At 40.6% G+C, this 16,638-nt stretch overlaps 1 protein-coding gene across 1 annotated transcript in view; it reads right to left on the bottom strand.

The window, feature by feature from the left end:
• Positions 1-4,653, bottom strand: part of LOC133462168 (synaptotagmin-14-like) — a 69,859-nt gene extending 65,206 nt beyond the window's left edge. Inside the window, exon 1 of the mRNA XM_061743308.1 lies at positions 4,422-4,653. Within this exon, the coding sequence (XP_061599292.1) occupies positions 4,422-4,653 (232 nt within the window). The remainder of the gene's footprint in view (positions 1-4,421) is intronic.
• Positions 4,654-16,638: the final 11,985 nt, after the last annotated feature.

Raw genomic sequence — 16,638 nt, 5'->3', positions numbered from 1 at the left:
AGACATCATTCATCAGCTTAATTAGCCTGCTTGAAACAGAGGGGCTGAAATATACAAATATGTATCCTTAGATGAGCTGATGGTTGTTTCATACATGGAGAATGTTTACTAGGCTAAAATAAGTCATATTACTTTTATAGGCATTTCATAGTATGACCACCTTAATTGATTTCTGTCTACATTATAATATATTTATTATTATTGAGTTACAACAAAATAGACTTTCATGGATCCTGTATGCTTCTGAACTCCTGGTACATCTATCACAGCAGAGTTTCATTAAAAACAGCCACAACACATGCTAAATTTAAAACATTATCCCTTACCTTTGACATAGACTTTTTTTTTTTTAAACTTTTTTTCTAACTTAAGTCAAATTTGAGCCCAATGAGATGGTAATTAAGCTTTTATGCTATAAAAGTGTTTTGCTAATTTAAGCTAAAGGTTATGAAACTAAAATAATTATGCTTGTTATTTAACTGTATAAAACCTAAATACGTGGACGAAATTATGATAAACAGCTGTTCAGTCTGTTATCTCTTGCGGCAAACACATTAAAAGCTTTTTAATGATAATACACTAGAGTTTTAGCAGCAGAGACTCCAATCTAATTAAGACCCAGTTATTAGGCATACATAGGCAATGTTTCAAATGGCATACTTTAAGGAGTATAATCTAACAGTACACGGTATATTAACAAGTACCATAAGCAAATGATTGCTGTCGTACCGTTGTGGTTTTACCAGAAATGATGATGGTAAACTTCTTTCTTCAGCTGCTTTATCTGAGTCACTGCTGTGTTATTATTACCAATATTTTGACTTTTAGTTAATTTTCAATTCCCAACAGTATTAACCCACTTTTCTCTGATATGTGTATAATCAGTCCCCTTTTTATGACAGATTAAATCTGTGCTGAAGAAGGACCACCATCCTCGTTTCACCTAAAACACACACAAACAGGAGTCCCATCATTCCTGCTACTTGAACATGATGGCAGTGTGTTAAGTGTGCTTGATTTTCTGACCTATGAATAAGATAAAGTGATGGGAATAAACCACACAAGGGGGTGAGAGCAGATATATAGCGTGTCAGGCTTATTTATGGTAAATATTATCTGCTGATATCGTTTGATGACATGAAACTATCCAGATTAATCCTATTCTTCATTTTACATGATAAGCGAAGATGAAAATCGACCAAACTGTATAAAATGCTATCAAAAAAGAAGAAAAATCCAAGAAACACAATAAATAGGATGTTTGAAAACACCTGGGCAGGTGGGAGGACAAATACAAAACAAGAGAAACAACAGATAATGTCCAATATTGTATATATGTATATTATACATTTAAGGAGAATCAATGCATTGAGTGTTACACCCTGAGGAAGGCTGTGGCCGAAACGCGTGGGCTGTAACCCATTTTTTAAATCTTTTCTACATGAAATAGCCAATTTAAATAAAGGCTTTTTATATTTGCAGAAGAGTGCCTTGGATTTTTCTTCTTTTTTGATATCCTTTTTCCCACCGAAGAGCACCTTCGTCACACGACTTAGATGAACATTCTGAACACTCTGGACTTTCTTTTTTGTCTGTATAAAATGCTAATGAAGCATGATATTACCGGTAATTACGTTTAAAAAAATGTAGCTAAATTCTGCTAATTAGGTTAATTTTATGAATTTATGTGCACTAACCCTTAATAAAGATGCAAGTTTAGTAATCCATAATTATGGGTTACTAAAAGTTTCTAACTGAAAGCATGACTGTGGAAATGATGGGATTCTTACACAGGCTGCAGAACTTCTCCAAAGTTCCTGATGTAATCTTGATTTTATTTTTCCTTTGTTGGCTCTCTTCAGCTGTTTATTTCTTTTTTGACATGACTCAGGACTCCTCCCAGTGCCAGAGCTGTTATTCATCTCCTGATTGCTGATGGTCGTAAAAGAGAAGAAGCAGGGCCCTGGTTCCGGAGAACAGGCCGCCGCTCCAAAATTCAACACTTAAGTGTATAAATCAGCTTGTCTGAAGTCACCACTGAATCACCTCCTCCTCCTCCTCCCACACTCCACCCACTGACATCCCTCACAGAAGTGACTTATATCAGTTTCAACGCTAGAGCAGGACGCAGTCGCGCCACAACCTTGAGAAAGCACTGCCTTAAACAGAATTAGGAATTCCCAAACATTTTGAATCTAGTACATCTATGCTCCCTGATTGAAATTGTAACCTTAAAGGTCAGGTATTAAATGTAGAAATGCAGAATGAATGTAGGAGCAGCACGCATCATAAATAATAGGACTTTCTGCTGTGTTTTCTAAATCAGAAGTGTAGCTTAGACTTGTATTATATTGTACATTTAATCATCTTAGCTGCAGACTCCTACTTTGGCAAAAAGAATAAAAATGTTTTAAAGAGCTTAGTGAGCTGGAGATCCACTTTGAGCCTGAACTTATAAATGCAACACAAACACACGTAATGGTTAAAAAAAATCCATTCTGATCTGATCCAGATTTGCATCAAATCTTCAATCATGTTCATCAGCTCTTGACATAATCCTGTTTTTATAATAGAATAATAAAAACCATTAAGATGTATTTTGAGAGTTGGTTTATGGTCCTGTGCTGTCATCATGTTGCCATGGATACCAGCAGCAGCTGCTGAGAGCTGCCTTGTGATTCACAACAAAAAAAATGGAACAAATGTTCTCCATCTAGGACAAAATAATACAATAACTCTGTACCCTCATTCTATCCTCTAATTTTAGTAAATCAATATTTCTGTCATAAAAACAAATGACTTAGATCATATGCATACATTTAAAATAGTATGGGCACAGAACGTTGGGATAAACCAACAGAAGCACATAGGTTAGTCATGTTAGAAAGGCCTTGTAATGTAACCTGTACATAAGAGCTTAAATATATACTATGTACTCCAAAACTTAGTCCTGTTGGATTAAGCAGGTATAGAAGTGGATGGATGGATACTCAGTATAAGCTCACAGGACGCGTAAAGAGATTACAGAAGCAATATAAGGGATTTCTCTCTTTTTGTTTGTTTGCTATACCTAACACTCTCATACACAGATTTCTGTGTTTGAGTTTTAGTCGGTTGTTGGGGACAGTCTCAGGTAAGGTGAGGGCACATGGCCATGATCATGTCCCCAGATCAGAGTTGTTGTGTTGTTAACCAGAGAGGGACTGAGCTGGGGACGGATGGCATCTACGTATGCCATAAAACTGCCACCATTGGACCGCCAGCCCTCGTGTGTTGCCCTCTTCCTGCAAAGACCAACTCTGGTAGAGACCAGGCGAATCTACCTGTGACAGTCCACTGAGCAAGGACACCAGCGAGGTCAGCTGTCCTATCGGCAGCTAGAAAAATGTGCTCTCCGTCAATACCTGTCACCAGTACTCACAACTGATATTGTTGTGTCAGAAAGCTCTGGTCGCAGGTCTCTAAGACGAACCCCCCCCATGCACACGTCCTTCTCTGTTGGGTCCTGGAACTGTGAATCTTTAGTTAACAAAGCCGACCTCATTGCTGCTCATGCAATCAGCTTAAGACTAGCCTTCCTGGCACTCACTGAAACCTGGATAAAGTGTGAAAATACAGCTACTACTGATTCCTGACAAATGGAAATCCACTCTGATATATATATTTATATATATATATATATATATATATATATATATATATATATATATATTAGGGGTGGGACAATACGGGTAACTCACGATTCAATACTGTGGCGATATGTGGCCTACGATAACGATAATATCACGATATCTACGATATTCGATATATTGTAAGAAATGTCATCAATGATATATCACGATATATGTGACTGAAAAAGAAAAAATACCCATAAAAAGGAAAACGTCTGCAGTTATGAATTTACTCAATGCCAAAACTTCATACAATGTACAAAGAAAATGCATTTGCATAGTGCCTTACTGCCTCCTAGGCTTGTAAATGTAAACACTGTACAGCTGGACAAATTGAGGTGCATATAGTGCGGTGACAACCGCGGAAATCCATTATGTGTGTTGTAATAAAATATCGATATTTGCCGTCAGTTTATCGATTATTTATTGCGACAGAGAGCGAGACAATATATTGCAATATCAATTTTTTTGCCCACCACTAATATATATATATATATATATATATATATATATATATATATATACACACATCTGACCGTTTACTACTAGTCCTCGGTGACATAAATATCCACTTAGAAACCTTACACTGAGGACTTTCTGTCCCTCCAATGGTAATTTTGCCTCAAATTTCCTTCGGGATCAATAATGTCTGTGTCAAGGTAAAAAAAAAATCTCAACTTGATTGTCACCAAAGACTGCAAAGCTGATTGCATACTGGTCACCCCATTACACATCAGCTATTGTGTTTGCCTCCCGGTAACCCTCTGGTGCCAACACCAGCCGTCCCATCCCGGTGCAGTCTCCGTAACCTGTCCCCCTTCACCTCGATTGTTACCACCACCTTGCCCGCCCTTAGCTCATTCTCCTCACTCGAGGCTGCTACAGAGACTCTCAGCCCTGTGCTGATCTCTAGCCTGGATAGTCCTTTATCCCCCAAACACGGATGCTCCACCCAGCCGTGGCCATGGCTGACTGATAGCATGCATAAGTTGTGCAAGACAAGAAGAAGTGGTTCCAAACCTCCAATCCTGTCAGTCCTCACCTCATTATCTACTGCAGTCACTGAAGCAAATACAGCATCTTACGATGACAGGATGACGGATATTCTGAAACTATTTTCAACTCGGTGCTGAACGCTCCTCCACCTCCATCTGTCTCAGCTGCGAGCTTGGCTTCCCTTTTAACAGGAAAAGCTACCAACGGTAATCAGTTTGGTGACCCAGCTGGTCCCAACCTGTCACCTTCGGTCATGGATTCAACTTCTGATGATTGTATGGCTCCTGTAAACGTAGTATGTGGAAGTTCCCTACATGCTCCTCACTTACTCCCCCAGTCAGCAGAGCAAAGCTCTCCTCATTTTCTCCCCTCACTGAGTGTGAGGTATCAGACCTCTCACTGGTAGCAGTTGTCCTGCCTCCCTGCTGGACACAGATCCTTCAAAGCCATAGTTTTATATATAGCAAATAAAGGCTAAGAAGAAGAAGAAGAAGCATACACTCTTACATACATTCTTCACTTGACACAAGCACATTTCCATATTCCTTCAAACAAGCAATGATCATACAAAAACAAAAAAAACCTCAATCAACCCCACTCTGATTGAGAAGTGTCAGCCAGTCTCCCCCGCTTCCCATCTTTTCCAAGATTATGGAACTAGCAGTTTCTAAACAGTTCATGGACTAACTCAAACTAATCAACTTTCTCTATTGGCGCTTTTGCATTAGTCTCACTTCTCCCCGGTTCTACCCGCTATGGCCCCATTTTGCGCTTTCGCACTAGGGCTGACACGTGTAAAGCCGCTCCAAGTCGATACTTTTTTCTGTAACCATTTCAGCCAGGTTCTTTGCGGGCTGAGAAGGGACTATTTCTGACGTCACCACCCTCCTCGCCACCGATTGGTCGGGGGGCGGGGCCGTCACCACCCTCTGCGCCTCTGATTGGTCGGGGGCGGGGCCGTCAGACGTTTGAATCAGGAAGCGGGAGTCAGAGCGAGGCGACTCGCGACTCGCGGCTCGCAGCGATTTTATTATAAAGCGCAAAACGTCTGTTTGGTGATCCAACTCTGAGGTGCAGATGTTCATAAACCTGGTGGCTGAGGAGAAAAAATTTAAAAAGGGATGTAGACGGGCTGTTTTACTCTCAGCCGCTCCCGGCTCCAGCTGATTTCTCATCAGCGCGACATGAACAAAGCGGTTGCGCAATCGAGTACGTCACAGCAGCTTCACCCAAACCTGCCCGCTTCTCCCCTGGCAATGCGAAAACACACGGGTGGAACCGTGCCGTACCGCGCCGAGCGGAGCCGGGCTCAACCGATACTAGTGCAAAAGTGGCATAGTAGACTTGGTTCAAAAGGGCCACTTCACTGAAACAACTCTGCCGTCTGTGAGCAGAAAGAGCAGTGGGTCAGCCCTATGTGCTTGTCCTTCTTGACCCTTCTACTGCCCATCGATACAGTCAATCACAACATACTGCCTATACTATGTCTATACTCTCAAACTGGGGCTTGTCGGGCTCAGTGCATTCGGTTTCTGTTCCTACCGAACAGGTCGTTCCTTTAAAGTCGCATGGTAAGGTAAGACATAATTCATTATCATTCATCATTCTTTACATCACCTCAAGCCTCGGTACTTTGGCCTGTTCTCAGTGCCATATACCCTACTCACTGCACCAGAGTATTTGATTTCCAGCTTGTCATATCACTGCCATGCAGATAAAACACAACTCAACCTGCAAATCTCACCGGACAACCCTGAAATCTCTGCACGGATCTTAGCTGGGCTCTCTGACCTGCTATCTGCATTGATAAAGGATCACCACCTTCAACTTCAACTGTCTAAGACTGAAGTCCTGGTTATCCCTGCCCATCATTCAACCAGACTCAATATCACCATGAATATTAGATCCACTACTGGCACTCTCACAAAGGTCACAAAGAACCCGGGAGTCATGACCAGTTATCCTTCTCTGACCAAGTTGCCGCGGTGTCCTGGTCATGCCGTTTTGCTCTTTACAACATTCAAAAAAAAATGGTTGCACAAGTGAATACAACAGGCTACAGCAGGATTCTTCAACTAATTCAATTCAATTCAATTCAATTCAATTCAACTTTATTTATATAGCGTCTAATACAACGGATGTTGTCTCTGGAGCAGCAACAGGATGACCTAGATTAGGCCGGGGGCCACATCTGCAACAGGACTGTATGGAGAGGGCCACACTGCGTGCAGACGGAAAATTTGGAGGTTTTCAAAATGTATTTTGCACTCAAAGACGAAGATTTATGTATTTATAATACATTCGTGCACAGGAATGAGCAGGAGAATACATATATCTGTCTAGTTTACATATGAATTATGTATTAATTGTCTCCAGATTTAGTCATTGTGAATGTTAAATATAATATTCAGATAAAGAAATATTATTTTAAATGCAAGTTCATTTTATTATTTATTACAATTTTATTATTTTAAGTGTTTATCATAAATTTAAATTAAAAACACTCCCAAGTTTTTTGATATAATAATTTTTGTATCATCATGAATACACTGGGTGATTGTATGTACTTTTATTTGATCCTGGGGTGGTAGAGAGGTCTCTGAGACATCTGGCATTCGAGGGTTATGAATCCATTCACAAGAAGGTTTTGTAGCACGTTTCAATCCAAACAAGAGCAGAGTTTGAATTTGTCAGGGGTAAGAAAGACAGAAACATTGTTTTCCCTGATTTCTTCCTCTGCAGTCTTTAAGGTGTCAAATGAGATTAAATCCCCAGGACATTACATAACTAACCACCTATCGGAGATATTTATAGACAGTATCATGAAGAGAACAAACATGCTGGTTCGTAAAACTGGGAGATGTTTGGTGACTGAAGAGCTCTGTTCCTAAAGCGTTCAGATTTGTTTTCAAGTAGTGATCATTTATGGGGTTGTTGCAAAAATAAGGTGCTTTCAGAGGCTCACTGTGGTTCATGACTGTGTTAGAGTACCTGAAGCGGCATACAAGCCATATGTTTGTTATTCAACCTTGACATATCCACATGCTCTACTGTAGAGCCTAATTATATTTATAGATGTGTGTATACATGTGTGTAGCTTATTCAAATCATAATTATTAAATATAAGTGTTTTTTTTCACTTTGTTTAAATCTACTAGAGATGTTCCTGACTGTACGGAAGAGTATTAGGGCCATGCAGGAGAAAAAATATTTTGAGAGGGGAAAGATTTTTTTTTTTTATTGTGCACTTTGAGAAAAAGTCGAAATGTCGAGAAAAAAGTCAAAATGTCGAGAATAATGTTGATATACAATTTCAAGAAAAAAGTCAAAATTTCATGAATAAAGTTGAAATTTCGACTTTTTTCTCAACATTTCGACTTTTTTCTCGAAATTGTATTTCAACATTATTCTCGGCATTTCGACTTTTTTCTCGACATTTCAACTTTATTCACAAAATTTTGACTTTTTTCTCAACATTTCGACTTTTTTCTCAACATTTCAACTTTTTTTTTGAAGTGCATAATGAAAAAAAAGTCTTCCTACTCTAAAATATTATTTTTATTTTTCTCCTGCCTGGCCCTAATACTCCTCAGTATGACTGTGTATTAATGTTTGGTCAATGCAAAATGTTTGAATGTCTTTTAAGCTGTTTTGATTTATTTATTTTATGGATCCATCCGTCTTTGTTCTCAATCCTGAACGGCTTGAGGGATTTAATGTGCAAACTTTACATCTCTAGACCAGTGGTTCTCAGCTGGTCCAGCTTCAGGACAAGCTACAACCCAGATCAAGGCAAAACTCTCCACTTCTCAAATTTAATTCATGAAATGATGGTGGAGTTTGAACCTCAGATTGGACAGAATTTAGTGGTTTTGTGCACAAATGTGAAATTAAAAAAGAGCAATAACTGAGAAGAACCTCCGGAAAGAGCTTCACCTTGACTTGAGGAAAAGACCCGCGAGCCACTGAAAATGGGTCCGTGACCCACTCTTGAGTCTGACGCACCAGTTGAACATCACTGCTCCAGAACATATAGAACTATCATACATTTATTTACAGGGGCACATGTTCAACTTGTTAATAAAGTTATAACAATTCCGAATAAAAAAAAAATTGTAATGATAGTTTTTCAGTTTATTTCATTATTTTAGTTTAGTTTTAACTCGTTAAACAAGCGCATTATTGGTTTTAGTTTCGTTTTCATCTTAGTTTTACTTTTTTGAGGCACTGATTTGCTGATGTTGACCAAAAATCTAGGGTGGATATACTGTGCACTACAATAGTCATTTATTCTCTATTTTGAGTAATTAGAATTTGAAAAAAATATATGTAAACATATACATTTAAAAAATGAAGCAGCAAACATCAAGTTACTTACAAGTTTATATCTTGACATGTAATAATTAGTCTTAGTTTAGAAGTAATATGTCTTGTTGCGCTGTTCAGGGCCTCACACACCAGTGCTCTCACAACATCCAACAGGGCTGATTCTGACATGCATCATCATACCGTTAGAAAGACAAAAACAAAAACTAATTTAATTCCCAATCGCTACAAACGTAAAAGAAGTTTAACCCTTGTGGTGTATTTGGGTCAAAATGACCCAATTCTTCTATCCTTCTTTCCTCCTGCTCTCTCCTTCCTTTCCTCTTTTCTTCCTTTTTTACCCTCCTTTACTCCTTTTTCTTCCTACCTCCCTTTCGTCATTTGTTCCTTTATTACCTTCTTTGCTTTTCCTTCCTTCTTTTCTTATTTTCTCCATTCCTTCCTTCTTCCCTCCCTTCTTTCCTTCCTTTCTCCCTTTCCTACTTCCTTCCTTCTTTCCTTCTTTTCTCCTTTCTTTCCTTCCTTCCATCTTTTCTCCCCTCTTTCCCACTTCCTTCCTTCCTTCCTTCCTTCCTTCCTTCCTTCCTTCCTTCCTTCCTTCCTTCCTTCCTTCCTTCCTTCCTTCCTTCTCTACTTCCTTCCTTCTTTCCTTCTTTCTTCCTTCTTTCCTCCCTCCCTTCTTTCCTTCCTTTCTCCCTTCCTTCCATCTTTTCTCCCTTCCTTACTCCCTTTCCTACTTCCTTCCTTCTTTCCTTCCTTACTTCCATCTTTTCTCCCTTCTTTCCTTCCTTCCATCTTTTCTCCCCTCTTTCCCCCCTTTTCTACTTCCTTCCTTCCTTCCTTCCTTCCTTCCTTCCTTCCTTCCTTCCTTCCTTCCTTCCTTCCTTCCTTCCTTCCTTCCTTCCTTCCTTCTCTACTTCCTTCCTTCTTTCCTTCTTTCTTCCTTCTTTCCTCCCTCCCTTCTTTCCTTCCTTTCTCCCTTCCTTCCATCTTTTCTCCCTTCCTTACTCCCTTTCCTACTTCCTTCCTTCCTTCCATCTTTTCTCCCCTCTTTCCTCCCTTTTCTACTTCCTTCCTTCCTTCCTTCCTTCCTTCCTTCCTTCCTTCCTTCCTTCCTTCCTTCCTTCCTTCCTTCCTTCCTTCCTTCCTTCCTTCCTTCCTTCCTTCCTTCCTTCCTTCCTCCCTTTTCTACTTTCTTCCTTACTTCCTTCTTTCCTCCCTCCCTTCTTTCCTTCCTTTCTCCCTTCCTTCCATCTTTTCTCCCTTCCTTACTCCCTTTCCTACTTCCTTCCTTCTTTCCTTCTTTTCTCCTTTCTTCCTTCCTTCCATCTTTTCTCCCCTCTTTCCTCCCTTTTCTACTTCCTTCCTTCCTTCCTTCCTTCCTTCCTTCCTTCCTTCCTTCCTTCCTTCCTTCCTTCCTTCCTTCCTTCCTTCCTTCCTTCCTCCCTTTTCTACTTTCTTCCTTACTTCCTTCTTTCCTCCCTCCCTTCTTTCCTTCCTTTCTCCCTTCCTTCCATCTTTTCTCCCTTCCTTAGTCCCTTTCCTACTTCCTTCCTTCTTTCCTTCCTTCCATCTTTTCTCCCTTCCTTCATTCCTTCTTTTCTCCCTTCACCCTCCCTTGACCCAAAGACAGCACAAGGGTTAAAATAGTCCCACTCCAGTGTAGGATCTCATTTGCCAGCTCTGTGTAACTAACAGTCAAGTAAAAGCTTGAGAAGTTTTAGCTTTTGGAGGGAGGCAAGTGCTTCAGCATCACCTGATGTCTCCCCAGTCAAAGTGACCCCGGGGCGACGCTGAGGATGCTGCCAACACCTCTGCGTGAGCAGGGAGGAGCAGACCGCTGCCAACGGCTCTGAGAAGGCCCGGGAGAACGCCTGGGTCGCAGGCCACCAAGCAGCACGTGGCCTTTGCCGGCCACATCCCACAACTCAGAGTAAACCTGAGCTTTCTGAGCCGTTACTGTAATAGACACCTAACAGAGTCCTCCCATGTGTCCTTTGTTTTTGATTATCCAGGGTTGTGCAGAGTCAGCTCCTGCTAGGGTTGCCACCTTTCAGAAATAGAAATAAAGGACGCCCTGATTTCAGAAGCGCAGGCGCCAAAACTTCTAAAATGCATAGAAATGTGTTTATTTTATATGAAAAAAACAAAATGCTTTGATTTAGAATTTAAAGTTGCATGACTGTACAGACAGACAACCATATAGCAACTGAAATAGCCTCCTATGTCCACATCAGCCAAGATGTATAATATAGCTACAGGTGAAGGTCGGAAAATTGGAATATGGTGTAAAAGTTAATTCATTTCAATAATTCAACTTAAAACTAATATATTACCTACTCTTATTACATGCAAAGAAATATATGTTATAATTTTGGTGATTGAATTGTTTATTGATTTTATAAAATATTCTAATTTCTTTAGATTTTTTATTTGGGGTTTTCATAAACTGTGAGCCATAATCACCAAAATTATAACAAATAAAGCCTTGAAATATCTCACTTTGAATGTAGTGGGAAATAATATATTTGTTTCACCTTTAGTTGAATTTACGAATTAAGTTTTGCAATATTTTCAAATTTTCCTACGTTCACCTGTATATTATGACATCAATAAATAAGAGCATAATATATGTCCGTATTGGCTCAAGACGGAACGCAACTTTTAATTCCCAATTATGTAACAATTCCGTATTTCAAGGGACGGGTGGCAACCCTAGCTCCTGCTGATACGGTGTTGTTCAGAGCCCCCCCCAAAAATAGTCTTCAAGCCGACTCTTCAGAAAACCTTTGGGTGACGTCACAGAGGGAGCATTCAGTCTGTGTTATCTCATGCAGAGCAGGATCCGACTCTCACGTGTCCCTTTTTCTGTCTTCACTGCCTAATTCTGCTGTCCATGAAAACATTAGGAAGTCCTGAATGCAGGTTAGAGGTCTTATGTTTTTTTTTTGCTCAACACGAACAGATTTACGCACAATACATGCGTAGATGCACCAACACTAGGAATGGGCGATATTTTACCGTTCACGATAAACCGTCAAAAAAATTCCCCATGGTAAGAATTTGTCATCTCGCTGTAAAAATGATAAATTCCTGTTGATGATGTTTTTGTGTAAAGCTGATTTATGGTTCTACGTTAAATCCACGCACAACGTACGTGAAGGAAGGAAGGAAGGAAGGAAGGAAGGAAGGAAGGAAGGAAGGAAGGAAGGAAGGAAGGAAGGAAGGAAGGAAGGAAGGAAGGAAGGAAGGAAGGAAGGAAGGAAGGAAGGAAGGAAGGGAAAAAAGAAGGAAGGAAGGAAGGAAGGAAGGAAGGAAGGAAGGAAGGAAGGAAGGAAGGAAGGAAGGAAGGAAGGAAGGAAGGAAGGAAGGAAGGAAGGAAGGAAGGAAGGAAGGAAGGAAGGAAGGGAGAAAAGAGGAAGGGAAGAAGGAAGGAGAGAGCAGGAGGAAAGAAGGAAGGAAGGGAAAAAAGAAGGAAGGAAGGAAGGAAGGAAGGAAGGAAGGAAGGAAGGAAGGAAGGAAGGAAGGAAGGAAGGAAGGAAGGAAGGAAGGAAGGAAGGAAGGAAGGAAGGGAAAAAAGAAGGAAGGAAGGAAGGAAGGAAGGAAGGAAGGAAGGAAGGAAGGAAGGAAGGAAGGAAGGAAGGAAGGAAGGAAGGAAGGAAGGGAGAAAAGAGGAAGGGAAGAAGGAAGGAGAGAGCAGGAGGAAAGAAGGAAGGAAGGGAAAAAAGAAGGAAGGAAGGAAGGAAGGAAGGAAGGAAGGAAGGAAGGAAGGAAGGAAGGAAGGAAGGAAGGAAGGAAGGAAGGAAGGAAGGAAGGAAGGAAGGAAATGAGCCTGAAAGAAAGAAAGAAAGAAAGAAAGAAAGAAAGAAAGAAAGAAAGAAAGAAAGAAAGAAAAGAAAGAAAGAAAGAAAGAAAGAAAGAAAGAAAGAAGAAAGAAAGAAGGATAAATTCCCGTTGATGACGTTTTTGTGTAACAAACATGGTGGATCTGAGAGCGAGATAGATTTATAGTTACAAAAGGTGGAGTTGAATTGGTATTTTTTTTATCGTCATTTTTATCGTTATCGGGATAAATGCCAGAAATGATCGTGATACATTTTTTACTCCATACCGCCCATCCCTAACCAACACCCAAAAGCAGACACGGACTGTTCCCTCTCCAGGTCCATTCATGTTCATTTTGTCTTATTTATGGTTACTGCTGGTCTCATCATGGCAGCTCTTTCCTGTTGTTGCAGAAATGGACTGATGTGTCTGCTAGCTCGTCTGTCTTCCAGCTGTCTGGATCGTGTCCTCCGGATGAGGGAGCGCAGCTGCAGACAGATCAATGACTTCCATCTGTGATGTCACAAACGTTCAGTCATGTCCCTGATGGTGTAGACACTCACACATCTGATGTGTTTGCAGGATTTGTAACGCAGTCATGTCCACATGCATGACCTTGCAGTGTGAGGCGATGACAGCATGAACCAGCCTGCAAAACAGCCACTTACATCATCTGGTTTCCTTTAAAATCATTCATTCAAATAAGAAACCCCCCCAAAAACCTACTGAATGTTGAACCAAAGCTGTAACACACAGAGAAATACAGTTTATTCAGGATTTCAGCTGCACAACCGTCCTCAACATTTTGGCTTCTGTGTCTCAGCTTTATTATCAGAGCAGATTAGAGGAAACAAATAAGTGAAAATGGATTTCAGCCGTTGAGTTCAACATTTCCCTCCGTCAGATATGTACGGACGAGCCTTGAATAGCAAATACAGTATTGATCGGAGCCATGAGAATTCTATTTTCAATATTTAATGTCGGCCAGACATTATTGTTGACATTTGATGTATTAGATAACGCTGAATATCACAGCCAATGAAAGTACCATGGTACTTCTGCACTCCTCAGCCAGTTGGAGCTCTCTTCATTGATGTTAATTAAATCAATATCTGGATGCAGTACCTAGTTAATGCCTTAAAGATGATGTCAATGCTCTCTCACATGGATCACGAGCACAGTCAGTCATCACAGCTGTCGCTGATGGGTTCTTAGGGGACCAGCGGCAGTTTAAAAGAGGTGTTTAGACAGAAGAACCGGTCCTGACTAGACGCAGGCCGCGCTTCCCAACTAATTTGAGAGTCAAGTTATTCAGAAGTCGAACTTGGAAGAGAAGATAGTTGGTGTGCAGTTTTATGTTGTGAAGACAGAACTCCTGACATGTTCTGTGGCTGTAATTATGGGCATGCCAAGTAATGGCATGACCATATTGCAATCGTCCAGAATGGCCCAAAGGGCAATGTTGCTAGCATTTTGCTAATAAGCTAAAGTCGCAAAAGTTCCACTGCGCACCAGCGGGTGTAGAGCATGACCCCGCTCTGATGTGGAAAAAGAAAATCCCCCAAAAATAAAACATGCCCGAAAAAACCTGAAAAATGAAGATGATAAAATAGTATCTAGAAAAGGTTTCCCTTTTCTTATTCTTATTCTTATGCGGCCCGAACCGCAACGTGCACCCATTCATGGCATACATTGTTGGATGCGTCTCCATTGTGCCTCGCTGAGCATTACTTTTTTCAGTCAAAAGTGTTACCGTGGCAACGCTAGATGCCAAAAAGCAAAAAAAAAGGTGAAAATTCGGACGCTTATTGCTCGGCCGAACTTTATCGTAGAGACATCGTTCAAACTTTCAAACACTTTCAAACAGACCGTACAACCTCATTTTGCCAATTATTACAGTTTTTGCGATATTGAACTTTCATATTTTTTTTTTTATTTCCGTTTGACTTTGGACGCTTGTTGCTAGGCAACAGGTTATCGTAGAGACATCGTACAAATGTTTACCGACTCGGCAAGCTGTGGACTTCAACATATTCAAATTTCATGAAGCTGGGATTTAAGGAAATTTTATGTCAAAAACCATGCCAAACTGCCCCATCCCCAAAGGTTTATTAACAACCCTAAACCACACCCCCTGCAGAGAGCACAGGAATGAATGAAATGCAACTGTAAACACCTCAAACTTACATAGAACCACCCCGAACACAACCACTACAGCCCCAAACCAAAGCAGCAAGAGGGGACGAATGGGCAGTAGGGCATGCCCATATCAAAATTCCTGAAATTTTCTAGTTGTTTATGTTTTTATTTATTTGAGTAGCTGCTTCACCAAATGTGTCTGAAAGCACCTGGATTCCCACACTGGATTCATAATCTCTAACGTTGTTTCAGCCTCCAGGTGATGCTGCAAAGAAGCTACAAGCAGCCATTTCTGTTATAATTAGGTTTATTTATTTATTAGCTCACTCTCCAGTCTCACGCCTCCACGTGTTTTCCACATGCTATCTATAATTTAGCTCTCTGCTTCAAAGATGTGCAACTACTCCATGGTCTAGGGTCATTGGAAGGCTAAAATAAGGGCAAGGCCATTTAAGATTCACAATCTAAACAGAGGTAATAGACAAATAGAGATATTTTAGGGGAATTAGTAACTGTTGAAGTGATTTCCTCCCCTTGTTATCATTGCCTTGGTACTCGAATCAAAACTGGAAATCGTGTTCAGTTCAAGTAGGTTTGACCATAAGAGACACGTTGCTGTGACTCAATCTAAATGTTTTAAAGAAAAGTAAAATCTATGATCCCCTCAAATTAACATAAATGTACAACATCAAAAACCCAGCAAATGATAGTAATCCATCTATGAGAACTGGCGTCTTTGTGGTTTTATTATTCCTGTCGGCGGCAGAGAAAGACCTTTAAAAAAGAAAGACGTGTGTAAAACATCTGTTTTATCTGATCCAAACCTTCCTGGGCTCTTTGTCGAGAGGAAGCTGTTGTTTTGTTCAGTCTGGAGTCAAGTCCTCCTCCGGGTTCAGCGATGTTGGTCCTGGTTGCATGGATAAAAACCCTCCTGATAACATCAGCAGCGGTGGTCAAAGTTGGGCCTTATCTTGAACGAACAGTGACATTAGTCTCCTCTTTTGTCCGTGTACAGCGTGGACCAGAGAGCTCAGTAACTACCTTGACACAGTTGTAAGTGTCAATAGCATCCAGAGGTGGGTAGTAACGAGTTACTTTTACTCCGTTACATTTACTTGAGTAAGTTTTGGGAAATTTTGTACTTTTATGAGTAGTTTTGAATCACTATACTGTTTACTTTTACTTGAGTAGATTTGTGAAGAAGAAACTGTTACTCTTACTCCGCTACATTAGGCTACGTTGAGCTGTTACGTGGTCTGCTGGGGCAGCAACATCACAGCTGCAGACAGAAGGAGGCTGGACAAAACAATCAAAAGGGCCGGCTCTGTCGTGGGCTGCTCTCTGGACACAGTGCAGATGGTGGGAGAGAGGAGGATGATGGCTAAGCTGTCATCCATGATGGAGAAGGACTCCCACCCCATGAAGGACACCTTCAGAGCGCTGGAGAGCTCCTTCAGCGACAGGCTCCTTCACCCTAGGTGTGTGAAGGAGCGCTACAGAAGGTCCTTCCTCCCTGCAGCTGTGAGACTACACAACCAGCACTGCTCACAGTAGACCACAAACAAAAATGTGCAATACCATTCTCTGGTATTGTAAATATCCTCTGTAATATCATCTGTAAATATCCATCTGCTTTTCTTTTTGTATACTAGTATTTTTTTATTTTATTACTATTTTTATT

The sequence above is a fragment of the Cololabis saira genome, chromosome 16, assembly GCF_033807715.1.
Source record: "Cololabis saira isolate AMF1-May2022 chromosome 16, fColSai1.1, whole genome shotgun sequence".
NCBI classification, from domain to species: Eukaryota; Metazoa; Chordata; class Actinopteri; order Beloniformes; family Belonidae; genus Cololabis; species Cololabis saira.
This window is presented reverse-complemented; position numbering and strand designations above follow the sequence as displayed.